Consider the following 19,907-nt stretch of genomic DNA (forward strand, 5'->3'; position numbering starts at 1 on the left):
CGAAAAAACTTAAATTTTAGCGGATTTCTGGGTTCTTCTTATCGAAATTACCAAAAAAAAAATGTATTTTTATTATTGCCACGACCCCCCCGCCACCAAGCCTACGTACCTACCAGTAATACATCTTCTTCACAACTTTTTTGAATTCTTTGATTTATGAAGCTATTTGAATTGGAAGCTGAGCCCTTCACGATTCATTTATTTCTTTAATACTATCACAACGTAGAAAGCTCTCACGTTCATGCACAAATAAAAATTGTTATTTTTCTCTATTATTCTTTCAAACATTTTTATAGTTGAATTATACATCCATTAAAAAAAATAACTATATTTAATTTCAACTTAGCTTTATTTAATTCGCACTCTCTTCGACTTGCTTTCTCGGAAAGAGGAAAAAAGAAAGACAAACTATCGTAAAGAAGAAGCAAATTCAAGAGAACTAATTTTGAGCAAAGAAATAAATACTCACGTCCTTGAGACGAAGAGGATCCTTTGAAAGAGCAAACCAGGTGAGCTCTAAATGAATAGCCCCTTTCTGAACGTCTTCAAGCTTTGCCCACTAAAAAAAGTACGTTATTCACAACTGGTATAAATGGAAAGGGCTAGAGGGGCTAAAATACTAAGGAATTGAGAAGCACAAAGTGGGGAAACAATCTCTTGTAAAAAACGAGAAATTTGAATGAATAGCCCCTTTCTGAACGTCCTCAAGCTTTGCCCATTGAAAAAAAAGTACGTTATTCACAGCTGGTATAAGATTGGAAGGGCTAGAGGGGCTAAAATACTGAGAAATTGAGAAGCACAAAGTGGGGAAACAATCTGTTGTAAAAAACAAGAAATTTGAATGAATAGCCCCTATAGGAACGTCCTCAAGCTTTGCCCACTGAAAAAAAGTACGTTATTCACAGCTGGTATAAGATGGAAAGGGCTAGAGGGGCTAAAATACTGAGAAATTGAGAAGCACAAAGGGGGGTAACAATCTGTAGTAAAAAGCAAGAAATTTGAATGAACAGCCCCTTTCTGAGCGTCTTCAAGCTTTGCCCACTGAAAAAAGTACGTCATTCACAACTGGTATAAGATGGAAAGGGCTAGAGGGGCTAAAACAGTGAGAAGCACAAAGTGGGGAAACAATCTCTTGTAAAAAACGATAAATTTGAATGAATAGCCCCTTTCTGAACGTCCTCAAGCTCTGCCGACTGAAAAAAGTACGTTATTCACAGCTGGTATAAGATTGGAAGGGCTAGAGGGGCTAAAATCCTGAGAAATTGAGAAGCACAAAGTGGGGAAACAATCTGTTGTAAAAAGCAAGAAATTTGAATGAATAGCCCCTTTCTGAACGTCCTCAAGCTTTGCCCACTGAAAAAAAGAACTTTATTCACAGCTGGTATAAGATGGAAAGGGCTAGAGGGGTTAAAATACTGAGAAATTGGGAAGCACAAAGTGGGGTACAATCTGTTGTAAAAAGCAAGAAATTTGAATGAATAGCCCCTTTCTGAACGTCCTCAAGCTTTGCCCACTGAAAAAAAGTACTTTATTCACAGCTGGTATAAGATGGAAAGGGCTAGAGGGGCTAAAATACTGAGAAATTGAGAAGCACAAAGTGGGAAAACAATCTGTTATAAAAAATGATAAATTTTTTGAAAACCCTAATAACCCTGTCTCTTCACTAGAAAAATTCCTATTCCAAATAACCCCTTTTTTAATGCTAGTTCCAACATTACATTCAATTATAAGATCTCTTTGGTTTATAGCATGGATCAATCACATAGTTGACAATATCTAAAGTAATAATAAAAATACACAGCCCTATTTTAATTTTTAATTTATCAGTTGACATGGCTGAGATTCCTTAACCAAAGATGGCTTCAACCATAGCTTAACCATAGTTCCCTGCGGCCCAGAGGATAAGTTTATTAATTTATTTATTTTAAATTTATTTAAAATTTTTGAATTGAATTATAAGTTTATTTTGACGTAAAAACTTAGTCGCGTGAACGTGTTTCGTCCTTTTCTGTAAAAACTGTGATGTTTTCTGTAAATTCACTTTCATGAAATTCACATAGTAACTTGAGCGATACATGTAATCAAAATTTGATTATTATCTTTTGACTATAAACAATTTGTTATCTCGTAAGATAACAATTACTTACTAATAACAACTTATTATTAACTTTGATTTTACGGTTTTATTATTAACTTTTAGTTTATTTCATTTGGAAATTTTCCTTAAGGCATGCCAGAACCAGAACTTGCTTCATGGCTCAGTTTAAGCATGACTCCCAACTGCCCCGGGGCATGTGAGTGTTTTTGATTTTTAGAGAATGTAATTACATGTAATATAAACACATTATTATTAGCTTTTACCGCACTACTAACATTCCCTATATGCCCCGGGGCAATGCGTTAATAAAGTCCCTGCAATGCGTTAATATTTATGAAATCAAGAGGACTGGGGCAATAGCCCGATTGGGCATCAAATATACATACTAAAGATCCCTGCATGATTCTGATTCCAAAAAGGTGTAGGATGAGGAAGAGATATCAGAGAATCGTTGCAATATCTGTAGAATAATACTAGAAAAAACATAAAAACTAATGATGTGTTACAGTTTGTTAGTGGGCATGGGGGGGGTAGGAGGGACTTTCCCCCAGGTCCAGTCATGGCGAGGTTGAGGGTAAAGATCCTCTAGAGCCATTGATGGCGCATAGGGTCTCGATAATTATCGATGTTTCAGTTACCAGGTATTCTTCTTCCCTAGGACAGATAGCAAGCTCGTTGCTCAGCTTTGCGGCAGCTGGCTAAGGCCCCCTATTGCCAAGAAGAGATCCAATGCAACACCATGGGATAGATTGTATCTATCTAGTGCATTATGGAGCTAATATTGTTGATTCAGCTTTTCATGCTGCCAGCCAGCCAGTATGGGATCTACGTGATTATGTAAGTGGCGGTAGAGGGGGTAATGGGAAGTTGGGATTTTGCAAATAGGGTCCAATATTTCTAGAATTATTGCGAAAAATTATTTGAATCAAACTTAGGAAACAGGTGCTTTACCCCTAGTCTCTCTTGAATTACAGGAGCATGCTTAATCAAAGCATTACAGTACATTTTGAGTGTAACGTAGAAAAGTTTATTTATATGCATGCCTGGACACAGGGGACGGTAAATAAGAAGAACTTGGAAACACCCCCTAAGACTTAATCTTAGTCCTTAGACCTGACAGTTTCATCAACCTAGGACAGCTGCTAAGGAATTCCCTACTTTGTACACTACTATCCTATCCGCTATTTTTACCATTTTTATTTTCAACTGAACAGGCAAACGCGGATTTTTCAAATCTTCAGTTATTCTACTTACCAATTCTTTCTTTCCAGCTTTCACTAAACTGTGTATGTCCACTGTGGCTCTAAATAAGAAAAAGAAGAAAGTTGTTAGAAAAAAACTTCTAAAATTGCTATAACACTAATAAGAAACTTAAAAATCTAAAACCACAAAAATTAATTACAAAAATGAAAAATTGCAAAGAAACTGAAACTTGCAAAATAACTATAAAACTGAAACCCGGTTTACCCCCCCCCCCCCCCCGAAATGTTTGTCTGACTCGTAAAAACGTAACAAAAACGGATATAAACAAATTTTGTACGCGCTTTTTGAGGTTTTCTTGTGTAAAAACCCCCCGATTCCCCCCGATTTTCCTGTGGAAAACCCCCCCGACGTATCATAAGAATCCTTTTTCCTTTTTGCCTTTAAATAATTTCAATTTCCGTATACTATGAAAAAGACGAGTTGCAATATATAGTAGCAAAGACAAATTGTAGGCATGGGAATAGAAATGAAGCATATTGCACAGAAAAAATTAAATTTATTTTTAAAAGAAAAACAGGTTTTTAGCAGTCCCTTTGAGGATATGATGCCTGATGAGAAGATAAATGATCACAAACCATAAATCGACGTATCATCATATTCTACTAAGATTTTGACTCTCAACCGATTATTGAATGATGATTTCTTCAATTTCTTTCAATTTACTAAGTCAGCATTGATTTGGAATAAGTACCGGATTCGTAAAGTCTTACTAAATCAATTACTGACTGCCAGCCAATTCCTTAAATTTACTAACTTGTCATTTTTCAGGTTAATGATACAATGGGTGACACATACAATGGTATGAAGGGGCGCGGATCGAATTTTGAAACTTTATTGCTCAAAAAATTCGTACGCTAGAACTTTGAAGCTTTTCTTCATGACAATTTTTCAACATACATTACTCAAGATGGGTTTTAAGCACCTCTAACACGCGAGTCGCTTATTTTACTGATGATTCGTCATCATAATTGCTCAAGATGCGTCATCGTCACTATGCGTCATACGTCATCGTCATCATTGCGTCATCGTCATTACTCAAGATGGGTTTTAAGCACCTCTAACACGCGAGTCGCTTATTTTACTGATGATTCGTCATCATCATTGCTCACGATGCGTCATCGTCATTGTGCGTCATGCGTCATCGTCATCATTGCGTCATCGTCATTAGTCAAGATGGGTTTTAAGCACCTCTAACATGCGAGTCGCTTATTTTACTGATGATTCGTCATCATCATTGGTGATCATCATACTGATGATCGTCATCATTGGTAAATATAGTACCAATAGAACTTGATAGTCAATTCAATTACAAGATCTGAATTAGAAATTAGAGCTCAATTTATTGTTTGGACTATTTATCCTCTTTCAGCATGGATAAGGCATTACTATATAGACTCTCAACCTCGGCGAGCACCCCGCAAGGTTCTTACCTTCTTAGAATAAGAACCTCAAGGTTCTTACACCTTCTTAAGAATGAATTAAAGCAATAAAAAGTGACCATTTTTAGAAACAATAGATTAATTGACGTCATTGACGACAATTGATATCAAATATATTGCAAAACATTTTTTATTTGTTAAAAAAAAATTTTATAAGACATTATAAGTCTAAATCTTTTATTTTCACAGTCAAAATAAATAAATAAACTAAACAACACTTTCACGCTGGAGTAAACTTATGAGGGTTTGCGATTGAAAACCCTTATAAGATTTGCGACCTAGAGGTTTCGGCAATTCCTAGGGTAATTCCCCTGGAGGAATTGCATAAGAATAGGTTTACGTCCACATTTGAGTGACAGTTTATCCAAATGTGAGCTACACGAAAAATGTGATTCGATCCCACTAATCAAATCAAATGGAAACGAATGTAAAACAAAGTCACTAAATTAGACGTATTTGTCTTTCCCTATTTTTCTAAGGGTCAACTTAAAAAAAAAACAATTTACCGGAAGTTTTACGGAAGAAATAGTGAGATAAACTTCTAAGAAAAATGCAAATTGGTTTTCAACCGAAAATAATTTGATCCTTCTCGACTATTAATCCCTGTTCCACAAAATTTTCCTAAGGATATACATGGTTAAGAGTGAGTCAAGATTGTAAATAAAAACAATAGAGAAGTTTCCTCTGAGGAGAAATTAAATACATTTTGCAATTTAAAATCATTTAAATATGATTTTCGACTATTAAATCCTATTTTTGGAAAATATCTTTAAAGTACTAAGGACATAAAAATCAAAACATTGTTTGCCTCCACGACCCATAGGTCTATTCCTACCTTAAAACAAATTTTTTTTAAGATTTCTTATTCGGTTGTTTCAAAATTCTAAAGTTTCTAAAGAAGTAACATCCTGTCAATGTTGCCACATTGAGTCATGAAAGAAATAAGTAAAACTAATTCAATAATTTGACAATACTTTTCATCCTTAAAAAAATTCAAACATTAACAATCTATGGACTTCCAAAGAAAACTACATCTCAAAAGGATCCTCCACCTTCTTCAGCTGGTCGGCACAACATTTGTTGGCTTCTTTTTGGCTGCAACAATGTTCCTTTTTTTGTTTGGTGGCTGTTTAAATATACGGATGTTTTTCATTGTAGATTAAATTCCCGATTTTTCTTAATTCTCTAAGATATACAGGCTGTGTAAATTTAAATTTACGATTCAGACAATTAGAATTCAGTTTCACTGTCCTCGGTACTTTACGAACATACAAATTAAGAATCGTCCGAACACCCAGACGATAAATAAAAAAATTATAGACGATAGCTTTGACGGTAAAATAAACATAGTTTTCAATGAAAATTCATTTTTTGGTTTTGCTAGACTTTTATTCCATGTTTCCAAAAATTCCTTTAAGAATATACACAGTTATATACAGAATATAAAAAGCCCAAAATTGATAGCAATACCTCAGAACTTTTGAAAAGAAAATTTTCTATAATTTTTCTTTTTATTATTTCGAATTTATGGAACTTTCAGGGCAACTTCACATATTCTGCAGCGTTGCCAACTTGAACAGTGAAAATGAATAAGCGAAACTAATCGGTTAAACTTTACAACATTTTTCGTCCGCAAAAATGTGAAAATGAAATCCTGTTGAACCCCAAAGACAATTGTACCTTTTCAGAAAAAGCTACATTTTTTTAAGCTGTTGGGGTTTTAGTTTATTTTGGCTGATTTTTCAATCAAGTTTTTTTTTTGTATCCGCTACTACCAACAGTGCAAAAATACACAAGGAAGTATTCTCCATTAAAAACCAACCTCTCAGTTTTCCTAATTTTTTAAGATATATGTAGTTGTGCAAGTTCCCACTTAACCACTTCAAACAGGCCAAAATCACATTTTAAGCAGTGTTAACCAATTAAAACAGTGTAAATGAATAAGCGAAACTAATCTATTAAATTTCACAACGTTGGTTGTTCATGAAAATTCGAGCATTGAAATTCTGTTGACCCCAAATACAACTATACCTTTTTCCGGAAAAGCTACATCTTTTTTAATATTGGGCTTTTAGCTTATTTTTGGCTGATTTTTCACCCAAGTTTTTTTTTCAATTTGGCACCCACTACTACCCAAAATTGCAGAAATATATGACGAAATCTTTCTCAAAACTAAATTTTCAATTTTTCCAAATTTTCTAACTTATATATGGTTGTGTACGTTTCCAATTCAAACATTTCATCTTCACTGACATTGGTACTTCAAGAGCAACAGTTAAAAACCTAAAGCAAAGTAAATATATCTGCTTTCTGAACAGCTTCAACAATAAAATATGAGGAGAACCTAGAATGAGCTAACCTTCCCAGTTTTTCATCTTTTCTTCCCTTGTCCCAGTCCATGATAGTAACAATAATATTGAAAGCAGGGTGAGAGCACAGAGAGGGCATGCAAGTCTGAAATGGGCAGGGGCGGAGTTACAACTAAAGGCATACAAAAAAGCAAAGACAAGGAATTAGTAGAAATGGTTATACTAGTGCAAAAAGACAGAAATGTCGGACCAATCAAAAGTAACAGCTCTAAAATAACAGTTGTGGTCCGAATTCAAGCCAACGACCCAAAAAAAACATGGTGAACTGTAAAAACAAAAATGGACAAATATAACCCCATATTGTAAAATGCACGTTTAGAATCAAAACATAGTATGCACCTTTTAACAAATAATGTTTTTAACGTTTTCACAAAAGCTGGTAATTAAAGGTTTACGAAGTGGTTGATTACAAGCCTGAGGATAGTGTTATAAGTTGTTAAAATCCCACTAATGGAGGTGTTTTTAGGCCACATAATGGAGGTCATTTAGGCCACACCAAAGTTCTAGAGTATATATATATATATATATATATATATATATATATATATATATATATATATATATATATATATATATATATATATATATATATATATATATATATATATATATATATATATATATATATATATATATATATTGAAAATAAGAGTCAGTACTCTAAAGCTCTAGTATTGCCTAAATAAAGAGTCTTGTGACTGCAAAGTACGTTTTCCCGAGCCGTTGCTTATGGAAGGTTTGGTTATAGAAACTTTGGAGTGGGCTCATTCGAGTTGGAATTAAAACCTTTAGAACCATTACAAGAGTAAAGATGAGTTGACGACAAACCGGCCTTCTCCCGTTCTCTTTTGTGCTGCAGCTTCCCCACGTCCCTAATGGTAACTCAATCAAAATTTTGAGACAGCCATGTTGCTCAAAACAGTAAAAATGGCCATTAAAAATGCATTTGGTACGACATTACCACTGAAGTCCCTGGGAGAGAGGGCTGTAAATAACACAAATAGTCAATCGTTTCACTTAGGTCTTTTAACAGGAAAAGGGGGAGATGTTCGATGTCGGGTGTGCGATTAGATCGAAATTTTCAGAAATCACTCTGAGGGTCAAAAGGGCCAAACATCTTTTTGTGGATGGGCATTTTAGTGTAGAAGCCCTAGAAATGGACTAAAAAACTATTTGTTTCACATCTGTTTGAAGTTTACAGTTCTAAGTCATTGAGTCACAATCTAGGTTTTTGCAATTCATCATTTCGTTGTACCCTTTGACGCAGCTTGAGAAATATACGGAGAGCGTCTTAGCCAAATTTTACCAAAATTATTACATGCAAGGTGAACACGACGACCCCACTATATACTCATCTTGAAAGAATTGAGTCATTGAGCCAAGGTAAATTCAATGTATAAAAAACTGTTCCTGGCCTAACCCACCCAAAAAGGGGGTTCTAAGAAGGAACTTCCAATCAGCTGAAACGTATATCCTTGAGTTACATCCTGTTGCTACAAGTCAACCAGGAGCATTTAATCGAAGCATTTGTTATTTAAAGAATTCAATAAATGACATCTAAGAAGGTAAGAAGATAATGTAATGAAGACGATCCACAGGTCTCTCCAAACTTTCTAACATCTTTCTATTATCCAAAATACCCTTATTGAGCCAATCTGCTAGGAGACGCTCGTTTAATTTCGAAAGTACTGGAGTCAGATTATAGGGCAGACTCCACTGAAGTCCCAACCTACTCCCTTCTTCTCAATGGGCGTCACGTGGCTATACTTCCAAGATAGTGGAGAACCACCGTGCACACATGTAGTATTATAAATATTCACTAGTGCTGTGGATATTTATACCGGTACATCTCCACTACATCTCCATCGGCATCTGCATCGCGATTCAGCATGCTCTATACTTCCCTGGTAAAATGTACGTTTTGATTCTATAAGCTTATTTCTGTCACGTATTTTTATTAGCAAATTGCATTGTTCCTCATTTCGGGACAGATGAATTATCCCATAATTTCACAACTGCGACTAAATTCATCAAGAAGTCAGATGGTTAGATCCCGCCCTATCTTAAGCCAACAAAAAAAATCGTTCTTTTTTTAGTAAAATTTCAAGGCAGTAAAATGAAGGAAAGTTTACAGAATTTTCAAGCTAAACCCATAAAATGCAATGAAATGAAATGGACAACAACCCTTAAAAGACTAGTTTGCAAAATATATGTCAGGTCATCTCGTAAATAGACAGCCAATGGAAAGCCAAAAGCAAATAAAAAGCCAATGATGGATAAGGCATACACTTTAGCTTGAATTCGCTCCGTTATTGCAGTAATTATGTGTACACAACATCTACATACAGCAAATGCTGCATTAGATCCTTTGAGATGTCAATTGGGGGAACCTTTATTGTTTTCTCTTCTCTTCTATTTTCATAGTTACACATATCGGTGTTACGGTGGGAATATTTTTTGGTTGGAAGTTGGAATATCCGAAAACTGTTCTGATGGGATAAGAGAAGTGACAGTACAATTGATTCCAGTTGTGTGCTTAGGTGTGTAATTATTAGTAGGTTCACAGGTTCTTTTACACATGCTAATAGTTTAATTCTTAGTTACCTGCCTAAATAATCATCATTTTTCCCTAAAATCGGAGGATCATAATCCCAAACACGAACTGACAAAACCTGACAACGCATCGATTCCACTGTGACCTATCCAGAAAAAAAATAGTTTTATTTTTTTCTTTTTTTTTTTTTTTTTTTTTTTGAACGGTGAGTTTTCATTACGATAAACGTTCCAGATGGTACAGCATTAAGAATATTTAATAAATACACCTACAAGAATCTATAAAAACAAGACCTTATGGGCAATATCCAAGAAGAAAGATCCGAACTAGATCCCCCAGGCTGTTGCTAAGATAATGCAGATGAGCAATTTTGATAGCCTGGGTGTACTTGGTTTCTTCCAGCCTGTATCGCTACTTCACCAGGAATGGGCTCTTGTCTTACAGGGTTCGTAGCGTCTATAATTTTAACAAATTGGAAACCAAATATTTAGACACTTTCCCTCTGTCCCCTCACTCCAAAACTTGGTAAATTCCCAAATTTGACTTCGAATTTGTATTATTTGAGAAAGAGCACCGAAAACCGAAAGACGGGTTTTAAACATGCTCAACTCTTTCAACACACCAACTTTTCAAATTAGTAAGTTTATTTTCAAACTGTTTTGTATGTTTTGGTGTGCTAAATTTTTCACAAAAACCCAAAGTTAAAAATGGCTCCTTTAGAATCAATTCAGGAGATAAGGGGGGGGGGAATAAACTACCACAATCATCACCAAAATCTTTTGAAATAAGTATTTATGGATTATGCAGTATTAAGGATTAGCAGAAAAAGAGAAATTTTTAAATTTCTCGTATACGTAATAATTAATGTTCGTTTTAAGTTTTAATGTTGCTCCTTACTCTCAGTTTAAAAAAAAACTTGTTTTTTTAATTAAATAATTGCAAGAACCAACACAAAGATAAAATATCAAGAACATCAGTTGTTATGGAATTTAATTTTCTTGAGACAGTAGTCAACTAGATCCTTTTCTAAAATTACTATGATTGTGGCACTCAATATGCCACATGTGCCGCATTGTGCCACTTGGTTTTTGTGGGTTATTTTGATTGCGGCACTAGTTGCCAAAATTTCATTTGCAGATTGTGTTGATTTGTGATGCATTTTAAGACTTTGATCCTCTTGAATTTTTAATAATTCCATTTCTCCTCTGGCACTTTCATTCAAAATCAAACAGTTCGTGGTAACAAACTGAAGGTAAGGAGCGACGCGGCTCAATAGTAACCAAAACTCTAAAAAGCGGAATTTTGATATCAAAAGATATATAAAAAAACAGCTTATTATGTTGATTCAAAATATATAAGATTCATTAAGCTCGGCCGTCCTAGCCGAGTGGTTAGCGCTCCCTTGAAATCCTGAGGTCAGGGGTTCAAGTCTTGGTGTCGTTGATTATTTGGTTTAGAATAGGGTCAATGGTGTGACCCTGTAAGCTCATCCAGAGTCGACCCAGCTCTAAATAGGTACCTGGAGAAATCTGGAAAAAAACGAGATACTTCGGATGATTTGCTTCCACCCACGCGTTGCACTCCCGGTCGAAGGCATCGAATCAGGAGATTCGAATCAGAACCTGCGCAACGCAGACCCATCAGTCACCATGCGAAAAAGTTTTTTTTAAGATTAAGCTTAGTGTTACTGGTTAAAGGCTACGAGCCTGAGAAAATTTGGCTGATTTTCGAAGGGAGGGGGGGGGGCAAACACCCCCTAAAATTATAAAATCATAATGAAAATCACAACATCAGATTAAATGCACCAGAGCCCCGTTGTAGGGGTTTCCAGCTCCTATCTATAAAAATGTGGAATTTTGTATTTTTGCCAGAAGAAATATCACAGATGCGAGTTTTTTTTTTCTTCTTTTTTTGCCAGGGGTGATCACATCAACCAATGGTCCTAGAACATCGGGAGAGGGCTTTTTACGTATAGAGCGAGGTGATTAGAAGGGGGTAGCCCCTGTCATTTACGGAATAATTTCTGTTCGTTTAAGTTTTAATGTCACTCCTTTCTTTCAGTCAAAAAAAAACTTGTTTTTTTATTTAATATAATGAGAAATCGGCAACCCCTCGTGAAGAACGCCAGTCTCGAATGGATTTATAAGAGAAATTAGAGGTATCTTTAAATTATTCGAATCATCAAGCTACAAATGATAGTCTTTTAATAACTCCTCTAATTTGCGTATTCACTCAGTTTTTTCTCATCCATTTTAGAAAATTTTTTCATCAAAATATGAAAGGGATTGAACGTTTTTTGGTTAAATCACGTTTAAAAAACCTATTTTTAAAAATAAAATTAGATTCGTTCGAGAAAGATCAGTATTAACTATGTAATTTCCTTTTAGCGCTAGGTCGAGGGATTGTAGACGGTCCATTATATTAGTTAAGAAAATACGATCGCTAATACATTCATCATCCTTTAATTCCTGACAGCGTTTTTCTTTGTCGTTAGGAAAACTTTTATTTGTAGCTTCTGTTTTTCTTACGTGTCCAAACATTATGACGGTACAGTTAGATAAATCTTTATCATATTTCCTTTGTTTTCATCTTGACGAAGATAAATTACATTTGTTCCAATTACTTTTTTCATTTCTTATCGAGAGCTAAGTCCATTCTCTAAGAGCCGCAAGCCTCAATTTAGGCGTGTGTGCTATATGTTAAATTTTGTTCACAATTTAATTTTGTATCTAAATATTGAAACTGTAACTATGTTATAGTTAAATTTTGGGTATCAAATGGTAGCATATTATAGATGGCGTTGTTGTTAAATTGTCCTATGCGGAAAGCGTTTAATGATGATGGATTTAGGACAACTAGCAAGTAAACCTGTAAGAATTTTTGAAAATAAGCGCTTACGGGAGAATTTTCCAGAAAAAAAAATTAGAATCCAAAAACTCATCAGATAAAAGCCCATTTTAATAAAAAAAAATAAAACTGTTGGATTTAAACGGACAAGATTAAGAACAAACTATTCAGAGTAAAAAAAGAACAATTTTGCTAAAATATGCTGAAAAGATGATGATTAGGAAATAAAGATGGCACTGTTGAAATTTTGTGGTTGCCAAAGTAGGATGACCCTGGAATCAGATTTCTGATTCTGATTGTGATTTCTGATTCTGATTTCTGATTGCAGAATTTTTAGGGATGATGAATTTTCAGTAAATGAATTTACAACTATATTTGAGAATGAGTATTTATAGATAATCAAAAAACAAACTCAAACTATGATAAAAAAGAAACCATTCTTATTGTTTAAGAAAAGTGCTATGAAATAGAACATGGCCAACACCTCCTCTATCCCATCTACAAGAATTTCCTCCCACCTCCATTTCTTCCTCTTAGATCCCAATTCTCCACAGAATCGGCTGCTAGTTCTAAAATTGTCACCGGTTTCCTCCAGATTACAGCGTTATTCGCGAAGCTTTGTGCCTAGTTTTGTTTGTGCTTTTGATAGTTCGTAGCTTGTGCGTTTTGATAACTTCTGTGCTTATTGACAAATTTTTTGAGTTTACCATATTTTAATCACTATAGTATTTTTATATTATAACTAATTGCTTGACTGAAAGATGCCATATTTGGTCATGCCTGTAGAAGCGTATCTTGTTTTCAATAAATGTTTGTTTTTGTTTCTTATTTTGAACATGCTGAATTTTCTTCAGCATAAATAACTTTTTCACCCAATAATTTCAACTAGTTTGTTTACTGTGTTAACAATTTGAAAAAAGTTCAAAGTTAAAAACAGTTCCTCATGTCCACTGGTGTTAAATCAAGAGAGTTACATCTTCCCCACTCGTTAGTTGCAGCTGAAAAACATCACTTTTGGTAGATTCTTTTTTTTCCTCTGCAGACACTTGCAAATGATTTTTGAGTCATCATTTTATCGGGTCATCTGCTTCAGCTAATATGTCTGCAGTACTGATTCCTGTACATAAAGGCATTAGGCAGGGAGCTACCAGCTTTCTTCCTTTGCATAATAATAGTGATGCTGAGCCGCATCAGGCTGTATTACAGAGTTCTTTGTTGCTTGGAATAGATATTATGCTCCTAAATACTGCAGAGAATATCTTAAGTTCTGGTTGATCTTTTTCCCGAGTTGAAGAATATTTATCTCGACTGTCAAGTGGAAATTACAAGATTGGTATTTCGTTTAACGAAAGTAAAAGTGAAATGTTTGTGTTTGACCCCCCTGTTCTCAACAGTCCTGTACCGCTTATCTTCGGCTTGATAATTAAGCTCGTATTGCTTCTTTATTCGGGCCTTCCATTTGCCCCACATTGAATTGATTGACTCTTGTTTAGAACTTTGCAGACAAAGTCCGCTGCTGTTACGGACTCCTTGTTGACAGTAACGGACCTTATTTGCGCCATATTGAATCGTTTGGCTCTTGTTTAGAACTTTGCAGACAAAGTCCGCTGCCGTCACGGACTCCTTGTTGACATTAACATTATTTTCTAAAATTGAACCGTTTGGCTCTTATTTAGAACTTTGCAGACAAAGTCGGCTGCCGTTACGGACTCCCTGTTGACAGTAACATACCTTATTTGCACCAAATTGAATCATTTGGCTCTTGTTTAAAACTTTGCAGACAAAGTCCGCTGCTGTTACGGACTCCTTGTTGACAGTAACGGACCTTATTTGCGCCATATTGAATCGTTTGGCTCTTGTTTAGAACTTTGCAGACAAAGTCCACTGCCGTTACGGACTCCTTGTTGACATTAACGGACCTTATTTGCAAAAATTGAACCGTTTGGCTCTTGTTTAGGACTTTGTAGACAAAGTCCGCTGCCGTTACGGACTCCCTGTTGACAGTAACGGACCTTATTTGCACCAAATTGAATCATTTGTCACTTGTTTAAAACTTTGCAGAGAAAGTCCGCTGCTGTTACGGACTCCTTGTTGACAGTAACGGACCTTATTTGCGCCATATTGAATCGTTTGGCTCTTGTTTAGAACTTAGCAGACAAAGTCCACTGCCGTTACGGACTCCTTGTTGACATTAACGGACCTTATTTGCAAAAATTGAACCGTTTGGCTCTTGTTTAGGACTTTCCAGACTAAGTCCGCTGCCGTTACGGACTCCTTTTTGACAGTAACGGACCTTATTTGCACCAAATTGAATCGCTCAGCTCTTGTTTAGAACTTTCCAGAAAAAAGTCCGTTGCCGTTACGGACTCCTTGTTGACAGTAACGGACCTTATTTGCGCCAAATTGATTCTTTTGGCTCTTGTTTGAAACTTTGTAGACAAAGTCCACTGCCGTTAAGGACTCCTTGTTGACAGTAACGGACCTTATTTCGAATGGCTATTGTTTAGAACTTTGCAGACAAAGTCCTCTGCCGTTACGAACTCCTTGCTGACAGTAACGGACCTTATTTGGGGCAAATTGAATCGTTTGGCTCTTGTTTAAAACTTTGCAGAAAAATTCCGCTGCCGTTACTGTCCTTGTTGACAGTAACGGACCTTATTTGTGCCAAATTGAATCGTTTGGCTCTTGTTTAGAACTTTCCAAACAAAGTCCGCTGCAGTTAAGGAATCCTTGTTAACAGTAACGGGCCTTATTTGCGCAAATTGAATCGCTTGGCTCTTGTTTAGAACTTTCCAGAAAAAGTCCGGTGCCTTTACGGACTCCTTGTTGACAGCAACGGACCTTATTTGCGCCAAATTGAATATTTTGACTCTTGTTTGAAAATTTACAGACAAAGTCCACTGCCGTTACGGACTCCTTGTTGATAGTAACGGACCTTATTTAATTTGGCTCTAGTCTAGAACTTTGCAGACAAAGTCCGCTGCCGTTACGGACTCCTTGTTGACAGTAACGGACCTTATTTGCGGAAAAATGAATCGTTTGGCTCTTGTTTGAAACTTTGCAGACAAAGTCCGCTGCCGTTACGGACTCCTTGTTGACAGTAACGGACCTTATTTGCGCCAAATTGAATCTTTTGGCTCTTGTTTGAAACTTTGCAGACAAAGTCCGCTGCCGTCACGGACTCCTTGTCGACAGTAACGGACCTTATTTGCGCCAAATTGAATCGTTTGGCTCTTGTTTAGAACTTTCCAGACAAAGTTTGCTGCAGTTACGGACTCCTTGTTGACAGTAACGGACCTTATTTGCGCCAAATTGAATCTTTTGGCTCTTGTTTGAAACTTTGCAGACAAAGTCCGCTGCCGTTACGGACTCGTTGTCGACAGTAACGGACCTTATTTGCGCTAAATTGAATCGTTTGGCTCTTGTTTAGAACTTTGCGAACAAACTCCGCTGCCGTTACGGACTCCTTGTCGACAATAACGGACCTTATTTGCGCCAAAGTGAATCGTTTGGCTCTTGTTTAGAACTTGGTCGACAAAGTCTACTGCCGTTACTGACTCATTGTTGACAGTAAAGTGCTGTTTAACCGTTTTTCACTTTGCACACCTATTTAGTATTCTTTTTTATGCCAACCACTCTGTCGTCTTCTCTCTTATGATATATTGTACAGGAAGGGGATAAGGAGCTCACCGTTCTTGTTATTCTAAGTATTGTAAGTATCTTCAAAACCACCCACCTTGGGCCAGAAATTCCAGAGGAAAATTAACATATGGTGCTACTGATCCTTTCACCGTCATTATTGAAAGGCAGAACAGATTTAGACGTTCGCTTGATCCAAACCCTTACTTTTACATGTTATTTTCTTATTATATTTTATCTATTCTGTCTTAGTGGAAAACCTTCTTTTTTTTCCGTATAGTGTTGCATTTCATTATGCTTCTCTTTTCTTTTTCCTCTTTTATTTATTCATTATTATAATACTTTATCTTTATTTTTACTTATATTCATATCGTTTATCTTTATCTCATATTCATATCTTTATTATGTGTTCTTAAGTATAATATATCTACTTTGTATTTGTTTTCTTGTTTTCAAAACAGATAATATATTCTGTTTTCTTGTTATTGTGTTCCATTTCCTTATATATTTTTTCATTACTGCTTTTGTTAACTGATGTTTAAAAAGGGGAAATAAATTTCATTGATTCGTTCAATATAGTTCAATTTCTTCACGAACGATGCAAGCAAAATATTTTACGGAATATGGAAGACACTTTACACCAGTTACCAGGGAAGCTTATAAATACAATATTTAAGAAAAAGTGCTAAAAGTTGGACATGGGTTCTCCAACATGCTGAATTCTTTCGACGTATCAACTATTTTAAGAACTTTCAAGCACCATTTCAAACCCGGTTCTCGATTTACTGTACCAAGTTACTAATAATAAGAAATTTTCAGTAATTTCAGTTATTTCAGTTATTCAGTTATTTCAGTTATTTTTATTATGTTCGTTGGCATTACATAAAGGAAATATATGTTTTGTGCTACTTCTGTCAGCAATACAATTGGAACTAAGAATCATAATAGAATCTTGAATCCCACGGGAGCTCACGACCCCCCCCCCCCATATATTTTTGAAGTTCATTTTCTTAATAACGATAAATCAATTAATTTTATAGCATAGGGCATACTTTATACAAATTACAGAGGAGCTTACAACTACTATCTGTGACAACTATTTTTCAAAACTGTGTGAAATAATAGCTACATGACCTTATACCTGAAAGAGCCACTTATTACCATGACACAAAATTACCCTGACATTGGATGCGCAAGACTTAAAATATAGCATATATATATTAAAATATAAAATATATATTTCGTCAAATTACAGTTTTGTTGTAGTTTTCTGCTACTTATGCACACAATTTTGCGTAGAATATGATTTGGAAACATTGTTCATACTTCGTAGGAGAAATCTGCTAAGAGGTTTGTTCCAAGCGAAGTTTTGATTTTTTTAAAAGAAAAATTAATGTGAATTCAGAAAAAAAAAATTCTAAATCTTCATCTAAATTTTGTTGTCTAAAATATATTTTACCTCATATTGATATTGATATATTCATTTAACTTTAACAACAATTTATACAAAAATCAATACGATTCACCCAAAGCCAAACGGTTGAATATATGATATCTAAAATATTAAGAAACCAAAAATATGTAAAATGATAGAAGTTAAATGACCTAGTAGCTGAAAGAACCCTGTTAATTTACCAAAAGAATACGAAGAAAATGCTGTAAAGTAAGCAAACTAAATAAGAAGCGGCAGTGGGAGAGAGAGACTCATGCTGGCAACTATCACCGTCTTTTTATACCTTCCAAGAAAGTCATCCGTTTGGCTTACATCATCTTCATCAAACAATGCTACAGTCAAATGTTGACCACCAGTGCCATATACTTTGTACTAAAATTTCAATGAAAGAAACAAATTGAAGATTCTTTTTCTTTAAGAGTCTCCGCTTTTTTATGGTATATTCTATCATAAATGATCTATTTAAAAGAACCATTTAAATGAGTCATTTTTATGGTATATTTTGTCATAAACTATCCATTTAAAGAACCATATAAATGGCCAATAAACGAGCAATAAATGAGACACTTTTATGGTGTATTATATCATGAATACTCCATATATGAGCTATTCAAATGAGCCATAAATGAGTTACAAATGAGCCATTTTTATGGTATATTCTATCATAATTGAGCCATTTAAAAGAATCATATAAATGAGCCAAAAACGAGCCATAAATCAGGATTTTTTATGATATATTTTGCCATAAATAAGGGACTTTTCTGGTACATTCTATAATAAATAAGCCATTTAAAATAACCATACTAATAAGCTGTTAATTAGCAGCCATTTTTATGGTAGCCTATATGCTCTCATAAATGAGCCATTTAAATGAGACATAAAAGCGGTACTTTTATAGTATATTTTACTATAAATCTTTAAATTCAAGGAGCCATAAATAAGCCATTTTTATGGTTTATTTTATCACAAATAGAAATAAGACATACAAGTAATCCATAAATAAAGCAGTTTTGTGGTATATTCCATCATAAATGATTATACGAGCCAAATATAGACCATTTTTATGGGTTTTATCATAATTAACCTATTTAATATAAACTCTTCCATCGCCAGGACTCTTAGTCAAGTATTAGCACAAAGTTTAAATGCTCTGATTATCAAAAATTGTCTTTCTTCAGTCATCATGTATCCAAAAAGGTCGTATTTATGTACATCCCTTCATATTTGAAACTCAATAGGGCACGAAACCCCTACCCCAGTTACAGCCCAGGCTGTACTTATGCAATACAGTAAATCCACTTTGTATTGGTGTTTCTGAGTACTTTACGTAGAAATGGCCATGAGTCTCGAGAGGTCACGGATAAAGAAACTCCCACTCAACATCTGAATTTCAGATCCCAGGTGAGGAAGAAAACGCCAAGTCCTGTTGTAAATACAAGTAGTAGTTACGAGAAAATGAAAGTAAAAAAAGAAGTAGAAAAGTAACTAGCTTTCAGGTTTTAATTTTATTTGTAATCATTAATTAACCATTATTTTTAATTTAAAGACTTAATTTTAATCATTTAAAATATAAGTATCCGCTACCAGGATTCTTGGTCTTAAGATTATCACTTAGTTTGAGGGCTACAATCACAAAAAATGTCTTTTTCTAGTCTTTTTGTAGCCAAAAGGTTCATATTTTTTTATAACTCTTTATATTTTTGGAGGAATGAGGTTTTATACTTGTCTACAGGTTATGCTACTAGTTGTGGCCATGTAATAAAAGAAATAGCGCATTGTAATAATGCATCTACTATAAGTAGAAATGAAAGTAAAAAAAAAAAGGCAAAATCAAAATTTAATTTTTCAGGGATCTCTGGAAACTTTAAGGCCTTACAGGCAAACCTCGCTCCAAATCTTGAATATTCAAACTCTAAAGGAAGGGGCAACATTACTACTGGAGGGGACAGGGATTAGAACACAAAAACGTGCATTAAAAATCACAATTTTTTACTTTTACTACAAACCAATCTCGCAAGTTTTCACGTTGTAAAGGGGTTACGTTAAAATATTAAAGTTTATAAGCTAAATTGGCTGAAAATCTGAAAATCTGTGATCCAGTGAACACAAAACTTAAAAATCAATAATAAATAATAAAACTATTGGACAAGAAGCGAAAACTCGACTACAGCAGCTAATATACGATAAAATAAGAAGTTTTAATTAATTTGGTCTAATAATTTGATAACTTATCAATTATTTTTCG

At 34.8% G+C, this 19,907-nt stretch overlaps 1 protein-coding gene across 6 annotated transcripts in view; it reads right to left on the reverse strand.

Moving 5' to 3' along the window:
- The window catches only part of Esyt2 (extended synaptotagmin-like protein 2), a 234,103-nt gene that overhangs the window by 89,380 nt on the left and 124,816 nt on the right, over positions 1-19,907 (reverse strand). For 4 of the 6 annotated variants that reach the window (XM_089104783.1, XM_089104779.1, XM_089104778.1 and 1 more), the window contains exons 10-12: positions 9,774-9,868; positions 3,353-3,401; positions 470-559 (exon numbers count right to left, since the gene is read on the reverse strand). In XM_089104783.1, coding sequence (XP_088960909.1) covers positions 470-559; positions 3,353-3,401; positions 9,774-9,868 — 234 coding nt within the window. Of the gene's footprint in view, positions 1-469; positions 560-3,352; positions 3,402-7,159; positions 7,255-9,773; positions 9,869-17,945; positions 18,035-19,907 lie in introns of all 6 variants that reach the window. The other 2 variants (XM_089104781.1, XM_089104780.1) reach the window with 2 other exon arrangements.

This window comes from Artemia sp. Qi Xiang Cuo, chromosome 19 (assembly GCF_049724085.1).
Source record: "Artemia sp. Qi Xiang Cuo chromosome 19, ASM4972408v1, whole genome shotgun sequence".
In the NCBI taxonomy this organism is placed as follows: Eukaryota; Metazoa; Arthropoda; class Branchiopoda; order Anostraca; family Artemiidae; genus Artemia; species Artemia sp. Qi Xiang Cuo.